The 27,083-nt window shown below is 41.8% G+C and overlaps 1 protein-coding gene across 3 annotated transcripts in view; it reads left to right on the forward strand.

The window, feature by feature from the left end:
- Nucleotides 1-425: 425 nt before the first annotated feature.
- slc66a2 (solute carrier family 66 member 2) overlaps nt 426-27,083 on the forward strand; it is a 34,364-nt gene continuing 7,706 nt past the window's right edge. The window contains exons 1-5 of one of the 3 annotated variants that reach the window (XM_030412705.1): nt 426-749; nt 973-1,285; nt 1,968-2,101; nt 5,752-5,802; nt 15,836-16,052. In XM_030412705.1, coding sequence (XP_030268565.1) covers nt 1,083-1,285; nt 1,968-2,101; nt 5,752-5,802; nt 15,836-16,052 — 605 coding nt within the window. In that variant the 5' untranslated portion in view covers nt 426-749; nt 973-1,082. Of the gene's footprint in view, nt 1,286-1,967; nt 2,102-5,751; nt 5,803-15,835; nt 16,053-27,083 lie in introns of all 3 variants that reach the window. The other 2 variants (XM_030412704.1, XM_030412706.1) reach the window with 2 other exon arrangements.

Here is a 27,083-nt window from a genome sequence, read left to right on the forward strand (position 1 = left end):
TACAGATGTGTGCCCTTTTTTAGTGCAGGTATTATAATATATGACCTGCCAATGGCAACATTTGTGATTAATATTGTACATGGTCCCCATACAAATGAATATCACCAACTGACCATCATTCAGAATAGGAATATAAATAGCCAATATTCTTCCTGATAGTCCTGATGTTATATACAGGCATCAGTATTACATTGAGCCTGTTTCCTAGCAAGTTAGAAGATTACTTGTTGTACATTTATGCACATATTTAATCATGTGTATCACTGATGACATTTGTTTTATTTTTTTTAAGAAATAACCTTTTGCTCTCCATCATTTTCCAAACTGCTGGTACAGTCAGACTGTAAGTTCAGAAATCCCTGTCCTACACGACAGTTTTAGATGGTGTGTGAACTATCTTGACTAAGTCAAACATCTTTGTCGTAACGCGTGACGTGTGACGTTTCAGGAAGTGTGGGCTCGACCATATAACAGAAATACACTGTATATGGGCCACTTGCTGAACAAACTATTATGCTATAGGAACTCTGGGCAACAAAAATGCGGTTTGTTTTAATTTTCCTGAAGAGTTCAAGGGCTTTCTATGCTATTTCAGGAAAACTGAGAGTTTCTTCTCGTGAGTTCGGCGCAGCTTTTCAAAACAGCGCCAGCTAGCATCAACAGAAGAGTTGAATCAGAGAATCGGGATGTTTTGAGCAGATAAGCATCTGCGGTCGTCTCCTTCACAGCGAATACCGCCGCTTCCTGTTGTAAGCATTGTTGTTCCGCTGGCACCGTAGCTAACACATTGATGTTCTCACTGTTCGGACTGTTCTCCGATGTTACTGTATCATTAGCCCCCCGGGGTCGTAGTGTCGGATTCACTGCTCAGCTTGTGATGGCGTGGCAGTAGCTGCCTTCTTTGTCCGTGTGGGGGATTATGCACGAAACTCACGGATGTTTGTTTTGTTACGCTGTCAAACTCGTTCCAAGGATCCAGCAGAGGAGAAACACCTCATCGTAGTCTCCACTGAGGCAGTGACAGCCAGCTGACATCACTTCACAACTTCTTGGCCAGGTGTTGGACTGCTGAGCTGCTCAACATGGATGATGAGCTGTTCGAACAGATGGTGGCTGTGTTTAACAGCCTGGTGTCGTGGGTGGCTGCTGGTGCCATGGTGTTTGGTGGGGTGGTGCCCTACATCCCCCAGTACAGAGACATCCGCAGGACACAGAACGCCGAGGGCTTCTCCACCTATGTGTGCCTGGTTCTCCTGGTGGCAAACATCCTGAGGATACTCTTCAGGTAACCAGTTATTCCCTCTCGTTTGTATTATAACAAAACTCCATTTGGAAATCACTCAATTTAATACTCTTTTGCTTTAGAGCCAAATTGGATATATTATGTAACAAGTAATGAAATGTTCAATAATCAGCAGGATATTCTTTGAAATTCGGCTGAAAGGAAAACATCATAGGAGCTTCCATTGCCTTGAAACTGAAGATTTAGTTCTCATTGGTGTCCTCCTGCTGAGGTGGTGGACTCAATTTATGACCAAAAAGTGAACTCCAAACACAATTTACCCCCACTATAAGTTCACAGAATAACAGCTATAATCTGTTTCAATGTAAGCAGATTAAACACTGGTTGCTATGTTTTCATGAAAGGTATATAATTCATCTTAAAGTAAAACTGCAGTACTAAACACACTTGCAAAGTCAAGAGATGTGACACACAGGAGTTCTGAAAACTGTTCGCTGCAAGTACAAACCGAACTCCGTCCTAGTAAAGCTACTTTTAAGACATCAAACTGAGTAGATTTCACTTATCTATTGTGTGTTCATCTAATCTGGAGTGGCTGATACCATCATGGTCTCTCTTTGCTGCAGCACGGGTACCAAGAGAGCTTTGACTCTAATCATGCATGCTACATGTGGCATACCACATTCACACATTCTTCTGTGTGTTTTTTTTTTCCCCCCATCAGGTTTGGTCGCTACTTCGAGACGCTGTTGCTGTGGCAGAGCATCATCATGATCGCCACCATGCTCATCATGCTGAACCTGTGCACCAACGTCCGCATGGCCACTGAACTCAACACCAAGAGGCGCTCATTCATAGGTCAGAAACCCTCGCCGGGGCCTCTTTACATTGCAGATAAACACTGTGCGAGAAAGTGTCCGTGTGTGCTTTTAAGTGCCTCTCCAAATGTTACACAGCAATAAGGAGCGAGTGTGTGGGAGTGAATATGAGAGGACGTGTGATGGAGATGTGATCCTGTGCGAGAGCGTAAAAATATCTTGGTGGATGTGTGTGGGCAAGTGCGCAGGGAAGTGTAAACGTGTGTGAATGAATGCGCTCGAGTCTGTGAGCGTGGTGTTAACAGGTCAGTGTGAGCTACCACCGAGCCACTCCTTAAATTGGTAATGTTTTGATAATCACTTAAATCCGGGTTTAACACTTTGCAAGTGTTGCAAACTATGATCCGAGGCGAACTTTGCCCTTTAACTAGGCTGAGGATCGTTGCCTGTGACTTGACAGGCAGGATGTGTTTGTTAATAAATGACTCGAAACTTAATCCCCAAAACCAGCCTTCTTAAGGAGAACACACTGACACACAAATGAAACGATTTACAAATGTTTTACTCTCATCTTTCAAATCATAGACCACAGGTACCTGTTTTAAAAAGCTGATAAAGGCCTTATTTATTGGTCAAATACAAATATCCATGATCAACCATCTTCTAACAGTAGAAGTAACAAGTTCAGTAAGGGAAACATTTTATTTTGAAGGGCATATTTTACTATTTTCTTAATAATGAGAATTTTATAAACCAGTTAAATAAAAAAGTCAACTTTTGTGTTTATAATACTTTGTAAATGTTAATGAATACTGTGTAGTTCATCATTAACATTACTTGATATGCCATTATTGCAACCGATATTAAGGTTTACAGTTAGTTATTAAATGGTCTATAAAGCATTTTATCGTTTGTTAACAGTCAAATAACTATTAACTATTGTTCAATTAATAATACAGTTGCCTTTTGCTAGTGGTGGTTATTATCAAGTGCAACCGAGATAAGAAGACAATTTCAAAATGTCCACGGCATACAGCTCACAGCCATTTGCAGTGACTTGTGGTCTTCCTGGAAGCAGATTGCGTCTTTCCTAACAGCCCTATTAAGTAATTCAGTACCTCACATCCTGTGGTTTTATGAGCGTCCTTGTGTGCACAAACAGACAAAGAACAGCCTTCTGTGCATCACGTGTTGAATGCAGTGCTGGAGTTTTCCATCCAGGCATACTATACTGTACTCCTGCTCCAGGACTGCTCAGCTGTGCCTGCCCTGCCCTGCGCCTGAAGACAGGACAGGGGAGGACACTTGAATAAAAAGGTTGAATGACCTCAGGCCCAGTGTCACATGAGAAAACACAGAGCAAAAACTGTGGAATCCAGAACAGAACGCATTCATGTAGTCTGCATTCAAAGAGGAAAGACTGCAGCCTCAGGCCAGTCAGCCATCTTGACAACCAGTGGGCCAGGAAAAATCTCCAGCGTTGAAAAATTCATTTCCCAGACTGCTCCCTACAGATGTGACAGATTGTTGAACTTTCTATTATTCAGCTCCAAGGTCCTCTCTTTTTAGATATTGCTGTTTTCATTTTGTACAAACCAGTTTTGACACAGTATACAGTTATGCATATATTTTTGTTAGTTTACAAATGACATAGTGCTGGACAGACATTTCAAAACCTCTGACAGCCCAACTTAAAGAAGGGGCAAAAGAGCTCTCCTGTTTCCATTGCAAGGTAACAAATCCTGCTCACCAGCACCTCTCACACTTTTATAATAATGATCCAGATAGAATCAATGTACCGGAATGATAAGTTGTAGTCTTAAAGAGGGTTATGCGCAGGTCGCTGTGGGCAGTAACTTCTTAAAGTAAATGTACACACATGTTCAAATGTGTATATCATACATGTCATTCCCTATTGCCTTTTCAAAATGTTTCCAATATTTTTAAATGCTCATGACTTAAAAAGCAACTTGTTAAAGATAAAACTTGAAACTTATCTAAGAATCAAAAACTGAGGCACATCTGTCTTAGTAGGACTGTGTGGGTGTGCTTTAAAGGGATAGTTCGGGTTTTTTGAAGTGGGGTCATATAAAGTACATATCTATAGTCGATCTGTTTCCTACCGTAATCACCGATCAGCGCAGCCTCAATTTGGAGAAGTAGAGAGCCGCTCCAGCCCAGACGCTCAGCTTTGTACTGCAGTGAACGGGGTCCAGCAAAAAAGCGAAATTAACCACCTAAAACAAGGCTCACCTAAAAATTTTTACATCAGTTCAAGTGTACATTGTATATTGTAAAATTCACACCGCTTTACATCGCCGTCAGACTGCGCTTTCTTTTGGCACTACGTTTTCTCAACCGCAGAACCTCCGTGTCCCTACGCACTAGCGTAACTGGGCAACAGCTGATCTGCGAGCGTGGAATACAGCGCGAGGCCCAGCGCGAGGCCCAGCGTGCTGGACGAGAGGTTTACTTTCGATAAAAACGAAACGTAACTCTCCGTATCCTTCCGCATTAGCGCTCATGCGTAGGGATACGGGGGTTCTGCGGTTGAGAAAATGTAGTGCCAAAAGAAAGCGCGGTCTGACGGCGATGTAAAGCGGTGTACATTTTACCTATACAACGTACACTTGAACTGATGTAAACATTTTTAGGTGTGTCTTGTTTTAGGTGGTTAATTTCGCTTTTTTGCTGGACCCCGTTCACTGCAGTACAAAGCTGAGCCTCTGGGCTGGAGCGGCTCTCTACTTCTCCAAACTGAGGCTACGCTGATTGGTGATTATGTAGGGAACAGATCGACTATAGATATGTACTTTATATGACCCCGCTTCAAAAAACCCGAACTATCCCTTTAACCAACAGTGACCATCTAAGTGTGTAGTAGAAACTACAGTTGCCGCTGAAATAGTGTGAAGCTAATGTTTGGCTAGTCCATTGGCACATGAAACCAAAAAAGTCTGACTTCCCAGATATGATATTACCAAGATATTCTGCATTGGGTGGCAGATGCACTTCTGTTTGCTCAGCATCTAACTTGGTTTAATCTAACAATTTAATTGTGCATCTCTTTTAGGCATTCATCAAAATGTTACTGGACCAAAAGGACCAAATTCTGATAATAAAATGAGAAGGACTAAATTCTGATAATAAAATGAGTCATTTCATGGTGCTTGCAGTGCTCTAAATAATAAATTCCCTGCTATACACAATAAAAGCTTATAGAGAAAAAGCCTCTTTGGGTCAGTGTGCATCATGTGACATTGTAATTAGTATTAAATGTCTAATCGGCCTCAAAATGTAGAGATGTTCCTGGTGGCTTGGGCAGGAATATAAAGGACTCATTATAAGGCAATGGAAACATAACACAAAATATTGGATCTCTATGTCGGACCACATCAGTGGTAGTAAGAAGCAGATTTTTCTTACGGGGCTTTTAAGGTGCAAAGACACCTCAATCAAACTCTGTAATCAGAAATATAACTATAACTCAGGGAATCTGACACTTTGCAGTATCACTGATTACTCACAATGATCTGAAGTGTGGCTGACTGTCTCACAGTATTACAAAGTCATGCCGTAGCTCAGTAACCTGACACATCACGGTTAACCTCTGGCTTTGCTGTCAAAAAGAAGAAAACCAAGCTCTTTTTTTCTTTCCCTGTGTTTTCCCCCTTATTTTTGTGTCTGTAGCAACAGACAGTAAGGAGGAGGAGATCAGAATCCCTAAGAGGATCTTTCTGGGTATGTACACAACTTACTGTGTCTGCCATGAAACATCAGTTGTAGTTCATCTGCCTCTCCATTTCTGTGTCTCATGCATGACGCCCCGCTGTTGCTCTTCCTCCAGCTCAGCCAACACTAACTGATGACTAACACCACCCACCACCGCATGTTTGGCTCAAGCATGAGCCCATTTCACCCGCATGTAGTCCCGATGTTGCATCCATATGTTTGATTCATTAAACGTATTTACCGTACGTCCATTGTGGCCACTGCTGTGATGCTTTCGATGCATGTTAGACCTCACACCTTCCCTTTAAATGAATGATCAGCTTTCACTGACAAAGCTGTGTGGATGTGATTTTGCATGTGTTAATAGTACTTACAGCTAAGTTATCATGTATTCCGACCTGATATAGACTAGTTATTGATAATCAGTAATTTACAAGAGACTAACATGTTGATGGTAAAGTTTCAAGCCACATACTGACATCTTCTGACTTTTCTTACTTTTGTTTTTGAGATTTGAAATGATGGATATCTCAGGCCAAATGTGTTTTTTGTGTGTGTTTAATGACCCTTAAACCGGTGCATGCTGATTATATTTTGTGAATGCCAAAGCATCTTTGTTAATGGCTGATTTATGCAAAGTCAAATGCTAATGACATTTAATTGATGTTGTCTTCTCATCGTCTTTTTTTCCCATCATTCTTTGAACTACAAGTTTGGTTTCAGCACAATGCCACTCGTATGATGGATATGTCATGTCACAGCCGCAGGTTCAAAAGGAGACAAACTGCTTGTTGATATAAGGGTGTGTGTGTGCGCGTGTGTGTGTGTGTGTGTGTTGGAAGCTGTGCATTGAGGCTGATTTTGTCTTTTTTCCATCTAAAGTTCGATCTTGTTGAAAGGGTTTGTCAGTATCTCCAGACATCTTGCATCATTTCAACCTTCCTGAGACAATAAGGAGGCCTAATTTAAGGTTAAGGCTGATGATGTTCTCTGTGTTTTTATGTCTGTCAGCAAGAACAAAAAAAAAGCAACAGTGAATGTGTTGAATTGTCTGTGAATCCAAAGCTTTATATATCTTCTTCAGCTGTGCCACAGAGCTCCATTGTTGTCCAAAAACGATAACAAATCAATGAGCTACACAGCCAAAAATGGCCAATGGCCAAAAGACATGTTCCTTAGTAGGAATTTCTAAGTTGGTCCCTCACACATCGTCCTGCTGCTGTAAATACTTGCATGTGCAGCAAATATGTATCAGTATGCAGCTGAAAAAGTTTGTTTGTGTTATGTTTACAGAAAACTACAGTTCCCAGCTGTTTTTTTTTTTTAAAGTGAAACTATTTATTTCAGGCCCCTTTTTTTAAAGATTGAAATGTTCAGTAGAAACAAATGGTGTTGGGAAGTATGAAGGTACCTTGAGACAGACTAATGTCATTGTAAGTTATCAGTCTTTTTTAATGACTTAAAATGACAGAGAAAACATCGAGAGTACAGCTGAACTGACTTTTGGATCAAGGCAGAAATCTGTACGGCTCACATTGACTTCAGACTGTCTTAATGTTGTGTTTTCACACAGTCACGTGTTCTCCATCAGCCCCTCGCAGGCCTTTTTACAGTAGATTTTTGGATTTGTCATTGTAGGGAAAACACAGGTGTTATTCATAACATTAACAATGGCTCCACTTGATTTAAATGTCCCAGTAAGCCCATATGCGCAATACCAGGAAATGTTTTTCCACTCATTTGAGTGGCTTTGTCAGTGGCACTAGAAGTAAACCTTTCCTGGCTTTCAATCTAAATGCAGCAAAGTGCATCTGTTCTGGAAAACATGGACGCCCGCAGCAAACTGATGCCAAGTCTCTGGACTTCACAAACATCCAGCACAATTTAAAAGAGAGGGGGAAAGTAGGCTAGTACAGCATGCTCTTAAAGACTTCTATGAAGCACAAATGAACTCATGAATGGGAATGGCAACTACAACTACAAAGTTGTGAGAGCTTGTTTTATAACACAAGCACTGCATAAAGTAACAATTCGTCAAAGGTAATCCTACTCACTGTTTACTCTGTGCACCCCCACATCACTGTGATATCCAGTTTGTTAAAGTAGGCGATTTGGGGCTAAATGAACCTTGCAAGAGTTTCCAAATGTAAGATTCCATCTCAAAAGACCGCTCCATTACACTTTTCAGTCTTGGAGGCGTTTTTTCCAAGTTCCGGGTGAAATGGATTGCAGAAGTAACTACTTCTCCTGTTTTTATAAATGCGAGACCTGTTCACATGACCTGGATGACCAGAAACAGAAACATCACACTAACATGAAGGGATGGACTGATTATCAGCCTGGACAATTATCAGGGCAATATTCAGCATTTTCCCACATCGGTTTTGGTGTTTTCTGTGACTGATTGCTGACAAAAATAAGTATATTTAAAAATATACTTGTTACTTTGGCTCAGATTCAGCATTCCTCCTTGGTCTGTAGGTCGCACTATGTGGTCTGACTCAGTGGCCCACCCTCAACACACTGTCTGATTGGTTACATCTCACAAGTAGTAGCATATGAACACTGAAAAAGTAGCTAGTAACTAAAGTTATCGAATAAACGGAGCAGAGTGGAAGTAAAATGTAGCAGAAAAAGGAAAGGATGAAGTACCTCAAGGGTGTGCTTCACTACAGTACTCGAGTACATTGTCATTAGTTACGTTCCTTCACTGGATATTCGAAAATTTGAAAAGATTTTTATTTTTTTTGCAAATTTATAACCAAATGTCGGTTATCACTCGGCACCTGTATCGGCCCAACATAAATCCATGTCATGTGATTCTTAATGCAGCGCACAAAGAAACGAGGCACTACTCACAACTGCAAAAATAATAAAACATTATGCTTTTTTATTGAGGTCGAATTGACAGTGGCATCCTGATGATGCGTCACCCTGCTTGTATTGAACTGCAACCTATATTGATTTCACGCTGTTTACAACAAGTATGCTCTTTGGGATAAGGACGCAGCTGCTGTTGTTCCTGCTGGGGACACTAGATGGCAGTAGGAAACAATCTATGTATGATGTGAAAAGGCACTCGCTCAGTGTATTGTAATATATAAAAGATTCTCCTCTTGGGACTGACTAATGCACACTAGATGACTGGGTGTTGAAGTGCTATTTTGTTCCCTTTTTTATTGGAGGTTTTTTGGTCGTTTTTAAGACAAGCTTGAGCAGAGGAGCAGAACCACTTTTCGCCTGTCAGGTCTGTTTGAGACATCTGGCATCAGCTGTTTTTGCCCACATGTTGAAGCGAGCTTTTCAGCTCCGGGGGCTCGATTCTCTATGAATGGTCATCGATCAGTAAGCTCTGCCAAGCATCATTAGAACGGACAGAAGGCCATGTTCTTTGATCGCAGCTTTGCTGGTCTGCGCCCGCTCATTGATCTGCGAGCGTAAATATCAAGCGTAAGCATGTTATAGTCTGCTATTGACGGAGGCATGAACACATCAAGGTAGAGGGAGGGAGGAATGAAAAGGTGCAGCAGAGCTGTGTATTGGTTAGACACGCGGCATCCCTTTTGGGGCCCGGAGCAAGTGTGGTTGGTGTCTGGGCTGATGCAGCGATGGAAAAGCAAATTATAGAGCTAACAGTATAACATATAGCACCGAACTGGTGTGAGCGTGCAGCTGTGAGATGGAACAGGCTCACGTGGCAGCTTTCTGCTGTGACTCACCATGGTGTTAGTCAGCAGGACGAATTCTCGACGTGTACATTTCTCTGATTGTACAGTTGGATTCTTTTATGTCCTCCAAGCCCTCATTATTATAGAACATATCGGTTCCGTTGCAGCACAGCGTCATTATAACACCAGACACTTCCGTCTCACAGCTGGATACTTGCACTCAGAAAGAAAATCACAGAACTTCCGAGGAGGCCTAAATAAAGCTGGACTATAATAGATATCAGTGGCCGTGAACATTACACGCGGGGACATTGTACTTAATAATGTGTAATTTGCTGAGATATTATCATGTAAGTGAGAGCACAAAGGTTCAAAGAGTGCCTGTGGTGCCTCAACTACACTCACACCGCTGACCACATCTGTGCTGCACAGTACGTCCTCAGTCAAAGGCTGTGTAGTTCAACTTCTCAGACAGAAGAAATCCTGGTGTAATAGCAGCTCAGGGTGATTTATATGGAAGACTGCCTGCTGCAATCCTTTAAGGAGATTAAAAGATCAGATCGTTTGGCTGTGTCGGAATCCGAAATGCTGGCGATCACTCAGGTGGAGGTAAAAGGGTTTGGGAAGAGAAAGTAAGATCGAATATTTGTCGAAAAAGTTGTGACAGTGGGGAAAGTTCCACTTTGCCTAATGTTTGCCTGAGCGAAACTTTATTGTTGGTTATTTTTGAAGACCTGAAAGGGGAAGAGTCTGATTGAATTTTTCGAAATCTCCAGCCGCATATAAATGAATTTGTGTCAGCGAGTAAGCCGTCAAACACTCTGCTCTGCTCCGTGATAGAAAATCCTTCATGCAAACTTTAGGCCGTCTGCGGTTTCAGACTGCGGGGGAGCTTGCCCGTTTGTTCCTTAGAGGCAGTCGCTCCGTTTTGTCACAACCACATTCTCATTCAGTTACAGCTCAGTTTAATCTTAAAGCGCAAATAGACAACTTTTCGATTGCCACCCCCCCATTTCTCCATCCCACTGTTTCCCTGCGGTATGACTGTTGGCGCCAATGTTGCAAACACCGCATCAGAATCATGGCTAATGCTAACAGCCTGGCTACTGTCTAAAGCAAAAAAACACCTGTAGGAATCCAAGTTTGACCTAGAAACCTCAGTGCTATGAAAGGGAGGTGTTGAACACCTAGTTGTTTTCATAAGTAGACAGGTTTGGACTTTACCAATCTAGTAGCAAGTATGACGGTTTTAAACTGTCTCATGGCCTGGTGGTAACGGGAGACGCATAACAACAAGGGAACAGACTTTGACACAACACCATAGAGAAAAGATACCCCTCTTCTATAAAATTTCCCACTTGCAAAAGTTAAATTGACCACCCTTACACAAGTTGTGGTTTGCTCAAAACATAAATCAGGAAGCATGTCATGAAATCTGAAGGTATCTTGATTATGTCACGGTGATTGAGCGATACCGTACCACAGAGCTACATGGCAATACAACAGATCTCCATCTCTTTCTTTTGTTGGTCATGGCTCATTGCTCACTCTGGTCCCATGGGGGGTCTCCACCTGTAGCTTCATTGTGTTTGTCAGCTCATGATAAATCACCTTCTCCTGTAGGTGCAGTTACCTGCTCCCTAAGGGCAGGTGGATGCATGACTTTCCGCCTCAGTCCTTTTTTCAAAGACGAGGCGTAGCATGTTGTTTAGGTGTCGGGGCGGAAATGCTGCTGTGCTTTTGCTTGCAAGTGAAAGCCTGTTAGTCTCTGTGAAATAGCTCCACGTCTTAAATTCAGAAAATGAAGCGTGTCGAAATCTGAGGTTCGGTTTCCCAGGCTGTCTCGATCATTATTCATGATTTCAACTATCCCATGGACGTGTCGAGGGCCTAACGGAACTTTTCGAGGAGCAGCTGGTAAACAAGCGCCAGCCCGATTCACCCACACATGCAGCCCAACTCTGTGGGACTTCAAACCGAGCTGTGTGCAAGACGTTTGGCCACCAGAGTGAGTCTTATTGTATGTAGCTCCGGTCTGTTCCCACACAGTGCCACTGCGGCTGCAGCACAGCAACGGGGATTAAAGGCGCGGAGGAGAGTGCCCCAGGGAACACAAGTGGCACAGCGAGAGAGGGTGTGTGGCAGGATGTGGCTGAGGTACTGTACTGCGATAAAACATCCCATAGTGGTCAGTGTGAGACTGTACGACACGCTGTTCTGCCTGTGAACGATGCTGTTTTCACGTTTTTGCAGCTGCTCAGAATATACAGCAGATTTGTGTGCATTTTTCAAAGCCTGCACACACACGCAGGATTAAGAGATGATGACACTACAGCACTGGCACGACAGAGTGTAATTACCGAAACATGAGGCAGAGACAGGGACGGCACAAATAACTAAAACGCACGTCGTAATCACTTTTTTTTTTTTTCGTCAGAGCCAAAGGTGTTCTTAAGAAAGGTTTTCTGCTCTTTGAAGAGTTCCTTGGCCAATTTTAGCAGTTTTGCACCACTGTTAGAGTGATGATCACATTTCTTGACATAACTTTGTAAAACTGGCCAGTTAGTTATCTTACTGCCCCAAAGCAAGAAGGCCAACTTGATGTTTGTCCTGCTGCTTTTAATTTGGCTAAACTCTCGCTAAGAACTAAGAGCCAGTCAGAGATGTTCTCGTGTTTGGCCTCTTGCTTGGTGACTCTTTTTCTCTTCTTGCTCCATCAACGTCCTCCTCAGGCTCTTCACCTTCATCCATGATGTGCCCTAGAGGATGCTGGGCCAGGCTCTGTTTACAGCTCTGCTGCCCATTCCCTGTTGTGGGCCTGAAAACCGCCTCCTCCCAGTGATCCAGAGCTTGTGTGCTAGTGGTGAGAACACCAACAATCTGCCAGTGCTCTCCCAATCCATTTCCAGGCAGAGTCAGCTAGCCATGAAAAATGATTTCGAAGCTGTTATTTTAATGTGAAAGTGTTGCATTATGTAACTTCAGGTGCAAAATGGAAAAATAGTTTAGATTTTTTCACCACAGAGGACATTTCCCACATCATCGCCCCGTTACCAACAACAGACACAAAGGAAAAAATAAAACTTTAATAACGTTCTTAATGTTTTTATTTGAAAAACTGAAAGGGAAATCTCGTAGATACAGCCATGCAGTCGTTGAGTTTATGTCTGAATTTCTAGCGCATTCAAGTTAGAGAAAGTCATTTGGCAATATTGCCAAATTTAGAGCAAATAAATGGTGATGTTTTGCAAAGTGAATTACAAGAAGGTAAGAAAAAGGAAAGCCATACTTTATATGTGACTATGCCGTTTGTTAAAACCGAGTCACGAGACCTCATCCATCACAAAAGTAGCTGCATTTTATATTTTAGCATATTGCGTCTTTTAGCCACTTGTGGAAAGACGAAACAAGCTAACAGATGCGGTGAAGTTGTTACGGCTAACATGCTAGCGAAACAGGTGCATTTTTACACATTCAGCAGGCACAGACCAAAGTTGGCATGTGTTCTATTTTGTGTTTTTAGCCACCTAACAACCCGAGTACTCACTTTTCCTTTAGCTCTGTTTTGGATGCTATTTAGGGGCTTTAACACTGTGTTGCCGCTAATTTGTTCACATGTGTGACACTGTTTCGTGTTTTACTTTATTCCAGAAGTCTGCTGAGGCTGAACATGCTGTTGGCTAGCTAACAGTATGTAACACTGTAAATCTTTCAACGGCTCCTGCCAACTCTTTCTGTGTGAGCCTGTTATGCTGCCCAAGCCAGCCACATCATCACTTGGAGCCATACATAACGTGCATCATACGTTCAATTTTGTGTTTTATTGTGAAGCTGTGCACAGCTCGAGCAGTCAGGTCGGTGTTGGAGTCTGCTCTGTTGGCCCTGTTTGGCTGTTATCAGGACGTGCCAGCCTGGTGCTAGTTGGCCCAGATTCACAGTCCTCTGGCTCCGGCTCCGCTGCCTCACCAGGCATCTGCAGCCACAACACCTACAGAATAGCACAGTGCTTAACAGTGCACATAACAGCTCTCAAACGATATTCTTAGTGCTGATTGTACTCAGAACAGAAATACGTGCCCTGTTATATCTTTTAAGGACAGTTTGCTTGTCTTCTTATCAACACTGCTTTGTTAACCCGTGTTACATACTGTACGGATTGTGTGGTGGGCTGACAGAAAGCTGTGACCTGGTTTTTATTGGTCTTTGAGGTTCATGCAGTTATATTTAGAGGATTTGTCTGAGACTGAAGAACAATTGGATCGGCTCAATTTAGCAGGATATCTTGCACACAAACATGCCCGCCATGAGCATTCATGTAGAAATGCCATCTAAATGTCAGGATCACCCACCATTCGTTTTCTTATGAAACGATATTTCACTAAATCATAAACCCAAATGTCATAAACGCTTGTATCGCTCCCCTTATGATTTTATCACCTGACAGTCTTGAAAAATAGCCGGTCTGTTTATTATAGCGTGGCATAAAGTGGTGTGCTTATTCCAAACAATGCTTTGATTTCTTTCTCCATTTTCTGTTTTGCCTTATCTACTGTATAGGCCCTTCTCTGGAGGGCTATACTGGCCTGTGCAGTAGGCCTCTGTAGAATGCTTAGATGTGCCCCTTAGATAAAGCGAGCCTCATTTAAACGTGATTAAACGAATCGGCTCTATTGCATTTGAGGCCTGTAGAAATCCCATTTAAGATACAGCAGCGCAGAAACATCTTTTGCTCTCAGCCATGATTAGATTTTCATGATAAACTCTTTTAATGTGCTGTGCTCACGCATGGAACCAGCAGCTACACTGTATCTGTATCATTAGCAGCTCATGTCATAAACATGTGTTGACTGTGAAGAAGGAATTGGAGATTTAAAAAAAAAAATGTTTTACGTGGCTTATTGTAGGATTACCTGTTTCCCTCATCAGCTAGTTAGTGTGGTGCTTGAGGCGAACAACAGTTTGAGAATATTATCACAGTGTGATTAGTATTGGTTCTGTCCTTGGAGAAAGAAGGCACACTTGGCTTTGACAGTCATCAGTTTCCATATTCGCACCTAGCCCATTACTGCCGTGTGGAAAATGCTATAACCTTGGCTGACTGTCAGCCTCCCTCGGGACTTTCATCACCACCGTCTTTACTTCTCACAGAGCTTCCTCCCTCAAGGCCCTGAAGTCAAAGGCTTCTGTTTTGGCAAGAACCTGAATGAGAATGAGTCTAAATCACGTGCAGTGCCGACGGCCTATTTGTGGCAGTGACATATAGTTTCTTGCTGAAGAAGGGGTGGTGGGAGCCATGTGAAAATTTGCAGCTCAAGCGTGAAAGTTGGTTCAACATGTTGACAAAATAGTGTTTTTGATTTTATTAAATTTTTTTCATTATACCGTCCAAAAAAGAACAAACACGTCGTCCAAACACGACTGTTCGATAATTATTTCCTTTGGTGCGCAGTGAGGGGAGCAGGAAACGTTTGATTGCATGTAAGTGCATAGGTGTAAAAGAGTCTCACTGAGTTCACCTAACCGGAAATTTAAATCACGTTTAAGTAAATCTGAAGACATTTTTTCTCAATCATGTAGCTCTTCTAGACTGGAGACTCAAGATGGATCAGACTCTGATAGTGAAATGAGTCAGTTTGTGGGAGCTGTGAGGCTAAAAGAAATAAATCCACACTTTCACAGTGTAAGCTAATGGGAGGTATTTTTTGGCCGATGTGCATCATGTGACATTATAATCTCCCAGTTATGTCAAATTGGCTTTGAAGCTGAGAAAACTTCCTGGAAAAGCACTGGACCCTCCATTTCCCATGATGCACCAGCACCAATAATTCTGATCCTCCATGCCTGGTTTATAGACCACGTCGTTCTGACTCCTTGCCCCTCAATTTCCAACGCAGGAATATTTTATGATTGTTTTGTTTCCAAACCGAAGTTGAGACCTTCTGGGTTATACCATCGCGGTTATTTTCACCCTTATGTGTATGTGTGAAAATTAGTGGACTGGCCCTTTAAATAGCAAACTCATTGTCATATTGTTGTTGGGGTTTTTTCAGGAGGACAACACCTCAGCTTCGCGGTAATGAATATTGCATCCTCTAGGGAACACACAAACTTTGGACAAGTTTGTTTAATCCCCAAATTCACTTTGGAATGAAACTTTATCCTGTGATGTGAGAAAAAGTGCTTTCCTGTCTCTTTTTCAGAACTGCATTGCCTCACCGACTTTCTTTTTCCAGGATCAGTGCACATCATGTAATGTTTCTGTTGCAGTGCCAGTGTTGGCCAGCTGGAACTGCTCTCCCTTGAGCGGCTAGTTGTTAAAAAAACATTCATTTCTGTGGACTCATTTGTGGTTTCCCTATGTTGTGCACCTGCAGACTTTGACTGGAGCCACTTCTGGTCGTGGACTCACTTCGTGGACTACTTGCAGTGCGTGCTTGCCTTCACGTTGGTGGCGGCCTACATCACCTACCTCCTCCTGGACTCTGCGCTGTTCGTGGAGACCCTGGGCTTCCTGGCCGTCTTCACTGAGGCCATGCTGGGCACACCGCAGCTCCACTGCAATTATCAGAACAAGTCTACAGAGGGCATGAGGTACAGATTCAATTATGATCACCCGACCTTGTTGCACTCACAATTGTTTTTTTGGCCTTTTCGCCTTAGGAGGTACACTAGACATAGATAGAAAAGCTTTTAGTAAGGTCATGGTGAGCGTATTTTGCAGTCATATAGTGTAACCTCTGCAAAGTGAACATCCAGGATGTTCTGTATTAGTCCCATATTAAACAAACTACAAGGGCACTGAAATATTTTTATTATCTTTTATTTTGGTTTTTCATCAGAAAGGCAAAAAAAAAGCAATACTGAACTTAATACCCACTCACAGTCACTTTGATAGGAGATTGGTTTGACTATTGTCTTTCATGTCCTCACATGTACGTATTCGTAGCCATAAAATTACGAAGAAGAATAGAAGAATTTTTATTTAGGTCAGATATCACACAATGTCCAATATATTGAAACTGCATTAAACACATCCCAAGGGAGCAGCGGGTGACGGTCGCTGTGATGGAAAGAGAGATATACAGACGTCATGTAACACTGAGCAGGAATTTGTGAACCGGTGAGCCATATCACCCTGATGATGAGAAATTGTTAAAGGGCTAATTAGTGTTTTTTGAAGTGGGGTCATATAAAGTACATATCTATAGTCGTTCTGTTCCCTTCCGCAATAACCGATCAGTGCAGACTCAGTTTGGGGAAAAAGAGAGCCGCACCAGCCCAGACACTCAGCTTTGTACTGCAGTGAACTGAGTCCAGATGCAAAGTGAATTTTAAGCACCTAAAACAAGGCCCACCCAAAAAAAATCTATAACAGTCCAAGTGTGCATTGCATAGAGAAAATTCACACCGCTTTACATCGCCGTCAGACCGCCCTTTCTTTTGGCACCACATTTTTTCAACCGTAGAACCCCCGTATCCCAACGCATAAGCGCAACAGGTGATCTGCGAGCGGCGAAATACAGTGCGAGGCCCAGCTGCTGGACGAGAGGTTTACGCACGCAACTCTGTTTACTTTCGATCAAAACGAAACTCAGGCTGCGTCCGAAATTCCATACTAACATGCTTGCTGTCACTCTCTCTTCCTCCTACTTTGATATTTGGGCCCTCAGTATAATTTACCAACAGTCATTTAGATGGAAATCAAAACAAAGCTTGTTGCCTCCTTGATTAATGATCATGTCGTTATCCTGAGTATTGTTTTATTTATGAGTGCCACCTCCATCACCGGCAGCTCTGAGGGTGTGTGTCCTGCAGCACACTTGGGAGTAATGGCTCCAGATTATACCGTCTCACATATGATTGTTAACACTGACACCTGCTTATTAAGTATTTCTGGCACCTGTCTAGCAGGAAGTAAGGACAGGGCTCCTGACAACTATTTATTAAGCTAACATGACGATTTAATTGACCCTCTGAAGTTTCCACGCGCATCCGTTTGACAATGAGGTACTCTTGTCTTGCTGTATCTGTTGCTAATGTATCATTTTGAGTCATTAATGTTGATTTGCATCAAGTCTTAGGCTGCAATTATCGGCCTTGACGTACAACAGATATTTGAAAGCATATACAGTTTCATAATCAATGCTACTGTACAAGCTTTTTGAGCTGTAGCCAAGCCCTGGAAGCTGCTTCACATAAAACCCTCATTGTATCGCACTTGATACACTCAAAGAAGCCAACAGCACCGAATGATTAAAAGCTGGATCGAGGGCAAAAGAAATAAGACAAAGGGGGATGTTAAAGTGGGAAAAAATTAATTGAAATGATCAATCTGATAACGTATGTATGAAAAGACTTGTGAGTTTGAGATTGTCCACCAAACACACAGGCCCGATAAGAAAACCTTCCTCACAGTATGTGTCCTGCCTCAGAGCAGTGCCGCCCATCACCCCCACCACCCACCACCCCCCCTTCTGCTGGTCGGCTTGCTGCAGCAGACAGATAACAGAGCTCCAGCAGGGCTGCCTGTCCACTTAACTGGCCATGACAGCTCCCACGCTGGGCTTTGCCATACCCTCTGTCCCATGCCTTATTTATGTTAGAATTTCTTTTTTTTTTTTTTTTTTTTTTGTACTTCCAACACTTGTTTGTCTACCACTCTCATTGTCTACCACACTGTCTACTGTATGTGCTTACAGTAGTCCACCCTCAGTTACTCTCACATTGCTTGGTCTGGAAGATTTCATCATTTTTGTTGTTCCCCATGTACCACAACATCTTCATGGTTTTTCTGGTTGCAATGGTTGATTTCAGATACTGTCGAGGCTTAAATTGTCTTGTTTGTCCTGTCAGAGATGGATTTCTTCGTGTCTGAGGATAGATAAAGCACTTTCTCTCTGTTTTGAAGTACTGAAAAAAAAAACTTAAGCACTACACTTCATTTTATTTTTTGAAAGAACACAACCATTTTCTGCTGTGAAACCCAGCGACGGAAGGAAGTATCATCTCATCTTCTTTTTGAACAGTTACCTACAGGGATAAAACATGTCACCAAACAGAAATGCAAGGCACGTTATCTGATCGCAGTTTTTAAGCCTGTACAGTATTTTTGCAGACCTGACGTGCCAAAAATTAAAACTCGACAGGTGATTGGACAATCTATCCATTGATCAAACTATCCAATGATAGACACTGATAATCAGTGTCTATCATTGCTTCCCCTGCTTCCCCTAAACCTTCAGCCACAAGCACATAGCTGAAGCCTGGCAAAGAGGATTTGAGAGATCACTTGATCTGGTGAATCCAGCTGTCTTGCAAGATCATATTTGTGTGTGGATTATATCATGAATGTTAGATTATTCACAACGACGTTTCAGCGAGCAGAACTCTTGATGCAAAGAGCCAAGCTGACTTGCTGAATTCGCAACTGAATCGCTGAACCTGAAACTTCTCTGGTTGGTTTGGGGACATTCTTACTGCATCATTTGAAACTTTAGCATTAATAAAACATTTTTTAAATTCAATACATTTAAATGTTGCATACTTTTGAACACGTTATTTGATTATTACCATATAATTTCAAATATAACCCCGCTTAAGGTTCTCTGATACACACATGCAGTGTTGTGATGCATTGGTAGATGTGCTGCAGTTTGTGTATTGAAACAAAATAACCTGTTATGAAAAATAAGCACTTTGTTGCTTGCAAATTGACACTCTGAAACTACAAAACAGCAATTGTAAAATGCTGTAATATGCAGACAGTGTGAATGGTGAAGTTGCATGTCAGTTCTGCCTGTCAGTTCTTTTGTCTCACAGCTCATTGTGCGCCAGCCATCAGCCGCTATAAAGCTGCCATAGACGGCGGAGGACATTGTCATTTCCAGTTCTGTTTGTTGTTTGTTTCCCTGCTTCCTCTCTGCACAACCTGTTGAGTCTAGCAAGTTGTTGCTAGGTTACTTTACCTCAGCACTCTGTTCAATGTTCTCCTGTGTGTGTGTGTGTGTGTGTGCGTGTGTGTGTGTGTGTGTGTGTGTGTGTGTGTGTGTGTGTGCGTGCGTGCGTGTGCGTGTGTGAAGGGATAGGAAAGAATTGGAAAGGCGTACAATTTTTTTTTTTTTTTTAAGCAAAATATATATATTTTTTTTTTAAAGATTTTATCCCTTTTCTGGTTGAAGTTGCTGGTTTAGAACAGTTTTGTTTTGTGTTGAGGGTATGTGGAGGCTACAGAAGTAAGGGTGACGTAAATAATGTATATATGTTCGTGCGTGTGTGTGTGTGTGTGTGTGCGTGTGTGAAGGGATAGGAAAGAATTGGAAAGGCGTACAATTTTTTTTTTTTTTAAGCAAAATATATATATATTTTTTTTAAAGATTTTATCCCTTTTCTGGTTGCAGTTGCTGGTTTAGAACAGTTTTGTTTTGTGTTGAGGGTATGTGGAGGCTACAGAAGTAAGGGTCACGTAAATAATGTATATATGTTTGTGCACACATGCATTTTCTAGAGACAAAAACAGGCAGAGTTCCCCGTCTTGCAAAATAATCAGATCCCGTGCAGCTCGTCTGTGTTGGGAAAAACAACACGATGACCTCCTTCCAGTAAATAACCCAGCCAGTGTGCCCCGTCTCCAACTGCCTTAACATTTCTAACAAGTGTCAGTGAAACTTCCAGTACTCAGGCGCGCTGTAAAACCTCACCACCACACAGTACACACCCTCCCCAGTAGGCAGAGGATGGAGTCGGAGCAGGAGAATGAATCATACAGTATGTCCTCGGTGTGTATACACACCAGCACTGCACCATGACACACTGTCAGACCGGCAGCAGCAGAGCAGTTTCTAATAATGAAATACGGGTAGAGTTCTGTGGGAGGCTGATGAGTCCCACATTGGACATGTTTGTCCCATGAGGATACAGCTGAAGGCATTTGGTATTTGCCTGATGTTAATTCATCCCCAGGTTCTCCGTTAACCTCACTGATGCTGTCTGACACCAGCAACTGTTCTGCTACCATAATGGGACCTCAGGGGACTGCATTAACGCCACCCATACATTTTATGTGTGTGTGTGTGCGTGATGATATTCCCTGTCCCTTCCAGCTCTCTACTTTTCAACCCCTGGTTTCTTTTCAGCGCTCTTCTTCTCTTCTCTCATTCAACTCTTGCAGTCTACAGTGAAAGTGATGTCGATTCGCAAAATATTTCATGAATTCACAGAGGTGCAGCCGTCATTTTCAGCTAGCTTGCTAACTAGTCTTTAAAATGGTATTTCTTCTTCTCCTGATATTAAAGGCTGCATTACATTAAAGTGATTTCATATTCTGAGCTTGCCAAATTGTTCCTTTAAAAGTATGTAAGTATCAATAACTATTGCTGCAATATTATTATATTAACGCGATATTGACAGACAGGTATTTGGAAATCAAATATTGTGATATTTGGCCGACAAAATCAAATATCATGATTTGATTTGATTTTTTTCGTCCCAGCATTTAGGAAGTGTTTTTTAGGTGGTTGCAAAATATCGAAATATATATCATGTATGACGAAAAACAATACAGAATAATGATTTCTGTATTTTCTGTTGTTATTTTGTTCCAGTGTACAACTCGTTAGTCCTAGAGTTATAAGCTCAATGATGAAAAATGTCAAATCAGACCAGTATTATTTTGCAAGAACTGTTTTGAGTGCTCATCTTGTGATAGACTTGGACCAGCGCTATAAGTAAGAGTTATGCCTTATTGCCATTTGTTTGCTATTTCAAACTGTTTTATTTTAACAAAGGAAATAAAGAGCAGGACAGAGCCGCTAACGTTAGCCTAAACTCTGATATAGTGTCTCCAGGACCAGGTTCCACACCCGGGAAAAACTGCACAGTGAACGTTTCAGTCCTGAACCAGGGTTTTTCTTCGATACCTGTAACCCTGTAAAGTAATGCAGTTACAGTATGTTTGTGTTGGCAAAGTAATCTTAGTGAGCTAGTTAGCAGAATATAAACGTTTGTAACCCTTAATAAAGTAGAAAAACACACTGATTGATCAGTTTCTTTCACTTTTTACTGGTTTTACTTTTGAAAAGTCTTAAAAAGACACCACAGAAGGCGAGTGTTGCACTCACTACAGCTCTATGCACGTCAACTTAGCGTGCGGAGAATACAAAGATTGACAGGAAAATTGTGTGTGGGTGACGGAATGCTCAAACGTAACACTTTATGTTTCGCCACAAACATATCAGCTACAGTATATGCACCGTTCAACAACATCATAGTACTATTAAATATGATATCTTCCAATAATTGCTGAAGCCAACGAAAACGCTGGCCTTTTTCACACTGTTGATATTTACAGAGGATGTTGTGAAAGTAACAGTCCTCCTCCTCAGTCTCCGCTTGTACTCTGTTTGCCATAACCATGTTTGATTTCATTTATTGTCTCTTCGCTTCTTTCACTAGTTGCTACTGCACAAAGCTGAGCGAAAATTTCTTCAATATCTGGCCCGAAAAAGCTCTGCTCCCTATTTTGTGCCATAAAGCAATTCAGTTCCTCGCTTTTTTTGCGCATCTACCCGGGGGCCCTGCCCGTCTCCAGACTCTGGTTATTACACTGCACTCTGATGCAGTTATCAAGGCTGAACAGCTCACATATAGTGACTGGCAGATGCCCAGACCACTCATATTACAGCTTATTCAAACCCCAGAGAAATGGAGAAAGAGGCAGAGTGCGACCTTTTTAAAGGACAGGGGTCAATGCAATGAAAAGAGAAATATCCGACAATCATAAATTCAGGATTGATATGAAATGCAGCGTGGAAGTCTTTAGGGGGGAAGGCTTGTTTGCTTCCCATAATTAGTTCTGCAATTTGCGGCCGACATTAACTTTACTTTTTAATACGTTTTCTAGCGTTTGATTTGAACGTGAAACTAGTCCCCTAATGCCGGCTTAATGTTTAATTTCTTTTTTTTTTTTTTTTTTTGGTTTGTTCATTTGTTATTTTTTTTCTTCAGTGTGATTGAAATCCTCTTGAATCTTTTGAACTAGTTGGAACTGGATTTGGAACCAAGTGAAAATACCTCTGCCAGTGCTACTGTAAATACTTTAAAACACACAGATATTTTATGGGGTGGACGTTAGGCCAGATGAAAGGTGTGAGAGCGCTGTGTTTGGAGGATGGGTGGTGGAGTGGGGGGGGGTTTGAAGTTAAACGTTTTCAGGCTACTGCTATTTTTAGATGGTCCCAAGATTTGGGAGTCAGAGCTGCATGCTGATACTTCACAGCCTGCCATAAAACAAATAAAATACAACACACAGACAAACACAGACAAAAAAACAGCGAGGTGGGACATCCAGACAGCCAACTGCAGCCTTATAAGGCTTGTGGTCTTGAGCTGCATCCCAGTATGCTAGATAAAAGTGCCAGAGCCTTATTTAGCCTGCAGGCTGCTGTCCACACACACACACACACACACACACGCAGAGCCACGTACTGGGATGGATCTGTATTGACAACTGGTGCTGCCGGGCTGTCACCCCTGTGGCCGGGTGCGCGGTGCTGCTGTGCGTTTGCGTGGCTGTAGAACAGAGCAGCTCGGGGGCTCCCTGCAGCGGGTCACTGCAGCCGGAGAACCTTAAGAGCATCTGTCCAACACATCCACCCACCGTCTGCGCACATCAGTCAGGGCACTGATCAGCGTGGAAGCAAATGTTTCCTCTCTTCTGGGGGAGAATCCTGCAGAGGCTAACCAATGGTAGTCCGTCTTTTGTTCTGTGTGCCGTGTTTTCTTCGCATAAAACAAATTAAACAAAACTTAGTGAAGGCAACAGACAATACTGATGATATTGGCAAGAAACACAAAGAACTGCTAAATTAAGTTTGAAAAGTGGCGCGTACTTACAAAACAAAACTAATATCAAGTTACTTGTTTATTGTGAACTTATTGGCAAGCGCTACCCCAAGTGCCCCGTCCTCAAAATGATTACACTCTCCCAGCGCAGACCCTCAATATTTGAAGAAAATTAAATGATGAGTTTGAGCGAAGGCATGGCGAGTCTAAATATTTTCTCTCTTGCAAATATTTATACAGTGATAGACAGTTTTCCTTCAGTATTGCTGTAGACTGGGGAACCTCTCACAATGCAGTTTTCCACTTTATTTTTCTTTTAAAGCACGTTGGAACCTTTTTGTTTCACGTGTCTTTAAATACTCACTTGTAATGTTTCACTGTCACAATTTGATCCATTTGATCCAGTGAAATTTGGAAAGCCTAGAAGAGCCACGCAATTTAATTATTTTATCTCTGTTGACACTAACTGGGCACTAAACTGGAAGTTAGCCATCTCGGTCGGCGGAGGTCTCTGGTGCGCACGCTCTGAGCCCCACAAATGGAAGATCCGGGTATATACATAGCTGGGAAGTCGAGGCATTCTGGCTTTATGTGCTGAGCCGCTTTCATAGGAATGGATATAGCTCTTCACCCAACACTGCGTAAAGGTTTTATGTAATGTCCTTGGTTTTTATTCCCATTTACAATGTGGGCAAAAATACCTGAATGGCGTCACCTAAAATAAGGGTGAAAACATAGAAATATCGCAAACAAAAATAGCTGCAGACAAAAACATTGAATGCGTGGAAGGATGACGAGGCTGTAACCTTCCTGACATTATTCCGTGAAACAGACGGTGTAGGCTGTCATTCTGGATACAAAGATTTGTTCTTCTTCCCGTCAATGTTTTCTCTCCCAAATGACTTTGCTTTCAGCGCCATAGTAATTCCCCCAGTTATACCTCCCAGTTTTAGTAAGTGCATGATGATTCAGCGCTAGTCTGCTTTACCTCTTGTATGTGCTCACTGCCGTGGTGAAGTAGTTTACAGGCGAGCTGACTCAGTGCTGAATCCTAAGAGAGGAGCTGCAGAGAGGACAAGATTTAAGAAAAATTAAAGCAGAGGAGATTACGGACCTCGCTAAGTCAGTTTGCTAAGATGTGACCATACATGTAAAAGTAACCCCTAATAAAGTGATACGTTAACAGCAAATGGGTTCGGCTCCCTCAAATGAGATTATGGCTCTTAAGCTTTTTCCAGTCTGAGTGGCTCCTGTTTCACTTGCAGCCGCAGCGACTGACCCCCAACTTGCGTGGTAGTTCCAGCTGTATATCTATGTGAACAGTACATTTCGCAAAATAACTGCATAGGTGTAGCTGTTCTCTACTGTAGCTAAATCAACCAACCACCAACAAAAGGTTTCAGATTCAAGATTCAAAGGTTTAGTTATCACATACAATTATACAAGCACAGCAGCAGGTAAATGAAATTGCAACCACTAAATAACATTTAAATAAGAAAAAAAAATAATAACAATATATATATATAGATAGTATAAATAAGAAATAGATATAAATAAATATAAATTAGATATAGATTTGACCCATTTGTAAATAAATTTTAATACAATTTAAATTATCATAAGCAATCTCCTCATAATGTTAGTCTCAGTGACTAAACAGCATGAGCTATATTCGCATAAATAGATTTTTCTATTCATTAAAACTGCATGAATACTAACAAATACAACTATCTTCTGTATTCACAGACAAATGAAGTAATACCCACATTTGCAGAGAAGTTGTAGTTAAGTGTAAAGTGTTTTTTTTTTTATTGGAATTTTATCCACATCATTAACTAACAAACAACATTTGGCAAGGTGATGATATTAAAAAGAAACTCCACCTACAGGGTATTTGGCTTATGCATTTCAAAATACATTTTTAAATGTATGAACGAGCAAGAAAAGTAAGTCGTCCGAGGTATTTCTAAAAATTGCACTTGGTTGATGTTTTTAAAGAAAAGGAAAGAATGAAATTGGAATAGCAGATAGTACAGTGCGTACCTCCACCAAGGCCAGAAATTTTCATTTAATTCAATCAAGCCCAATCTGAATCACTGAACCCTGTATGACTCAAAGTGTTACTCAAAATTTTGACAAAACATTTTTAACCATCCACAACTGATAGGATCTGCATCAGATAGTACTCACTCTCAGATACCAGACCCATAAAATAAGCCTGAAATACACCTTTTTTCATCAAGATCCATGCATTATTTAAAAAGAAATATCCACAAAAAACTTGATCTGAATCTGTCCCTTTATTCCGCACCTTACCAAAACTTAATGGGGTCCATCCAAGTTTTGTGGTAATCCGTTTTGTAGCATTTGTTTTATCCCACTGCACTGACAAACCAACCAATGAAGGGACCCGGGGGAATAACCTCCTTGGTGGAGGAAAAAATAACAAAATATGCCACAGAATTTAAAGTATTATATTGTAAAACGTAATTATGTATATTAGAATATAATGTTACATCAATCAAAATTACAACATAGCGTCAGCTAGATGAACATAACCAGATATTTCTGACTCATTCAAAAATATCTGAGCAGCCTACTGAAAACTAAAAAAGTCTCCTTTAATCACCAACAAAACGAAGCAATGCCCACATTTATAAAGCATACGATAAATAAAAGAAGAGAGGGAAAACAAGAAAAATGTCTTAAATGGTTCAAAACTGATTTCATAGTGGTTACAATTATAGCCATTTACATAGCTGGTTGCTTTTGATTGGACTATGCTGCAGATATTTCAGGCAATTGGAAAACGTACAAGTAGTTATTAAGAACTTTATGCACAAACTTCATAAAGGATTCACGACTAGCGATACAACGCAGTCCTGTTCTTGTACTGTGGAAAGTTTGTCGCCCACCACAGCTCCACTTCTCCTCGCCTGTCAATATTATTCCGTCAAAGTCTTTTTTTCTTTTTAACCCTGAAACTGTTCCAAAATGCCTGTAGCTGCCAATTCACTCATCTTGGCTTAAAATAGCCTGTAAATAAATCAGTTTGTGCTTTAACTTTCAGTCAGTCTTTTCTGAATTATGAGCGATACAAATTCAAAGGCATTTCTGCTACACAGTACACCTACCGGGAGCTTATTGTGCTCTCTCTCTCCTTGCCTCTGTATATCACTCAGATAAAGTGACAAATAAGTAGCCGGGCATGTTCGCACCCTGTTTCCCCGGCTCTCTCCATGTTACCTCTTATTAGCGGACCAGCGGAGGCATTGATCAAACGCCACTCCTGCCTCTCTCATCATTACCTGCAGGTACATATCGTCATCACTCAGACAGCAGCCAGCGAGGAGCACGGGGGAGGAGAGGGAGTGAGGGCTGTGGAGGGAGGGTCTCTTCCCACAGAACTAACAAGCTCCTTACCGAGAAAGCAGAGTGTGAGGGCGGAAGGCAAAGGGGGGGGAGGCGAATGCAAACAGGTATAGAGAGGCGAAGGCGCCGGTGGAAGGAGGTGGGAAGATGAATGGAGGAAGGGAGAAGTGCTGTAGAGAGTGGGCTTATGAAAAAAACGAAAAAGTATGTGGAAGCCAGAAGGGACATTCAGGGATGCTGCAGGGAAAGAGCAGGTAGAAGGAGAGACGGCAATATGAGGAAAAATAGCAAGGTTTGCACAAATTGGCCTTACAAACGAAAAAAAAGGGCTGAGGTGAAGCTGAAGGCATGAATAATACATGAAGCGATTTGGCTGCAGAGCTTTGCCCCCGACGAGGCACAACATGTTGG

The sequence above is a fragment of the Sparus aurata genome, chromosome 3 (assembly GCF_900880675.1).
Source record: "Sparus aurata chromosome 3, fSpaAur1.1, whole genome shotgun sequence".
Lineage (NCBI taxonomy): Eukaryota > Metazoa > Chordata > Actinopteri > Spariformes > Sparidae > Sparus > Sparus aurata.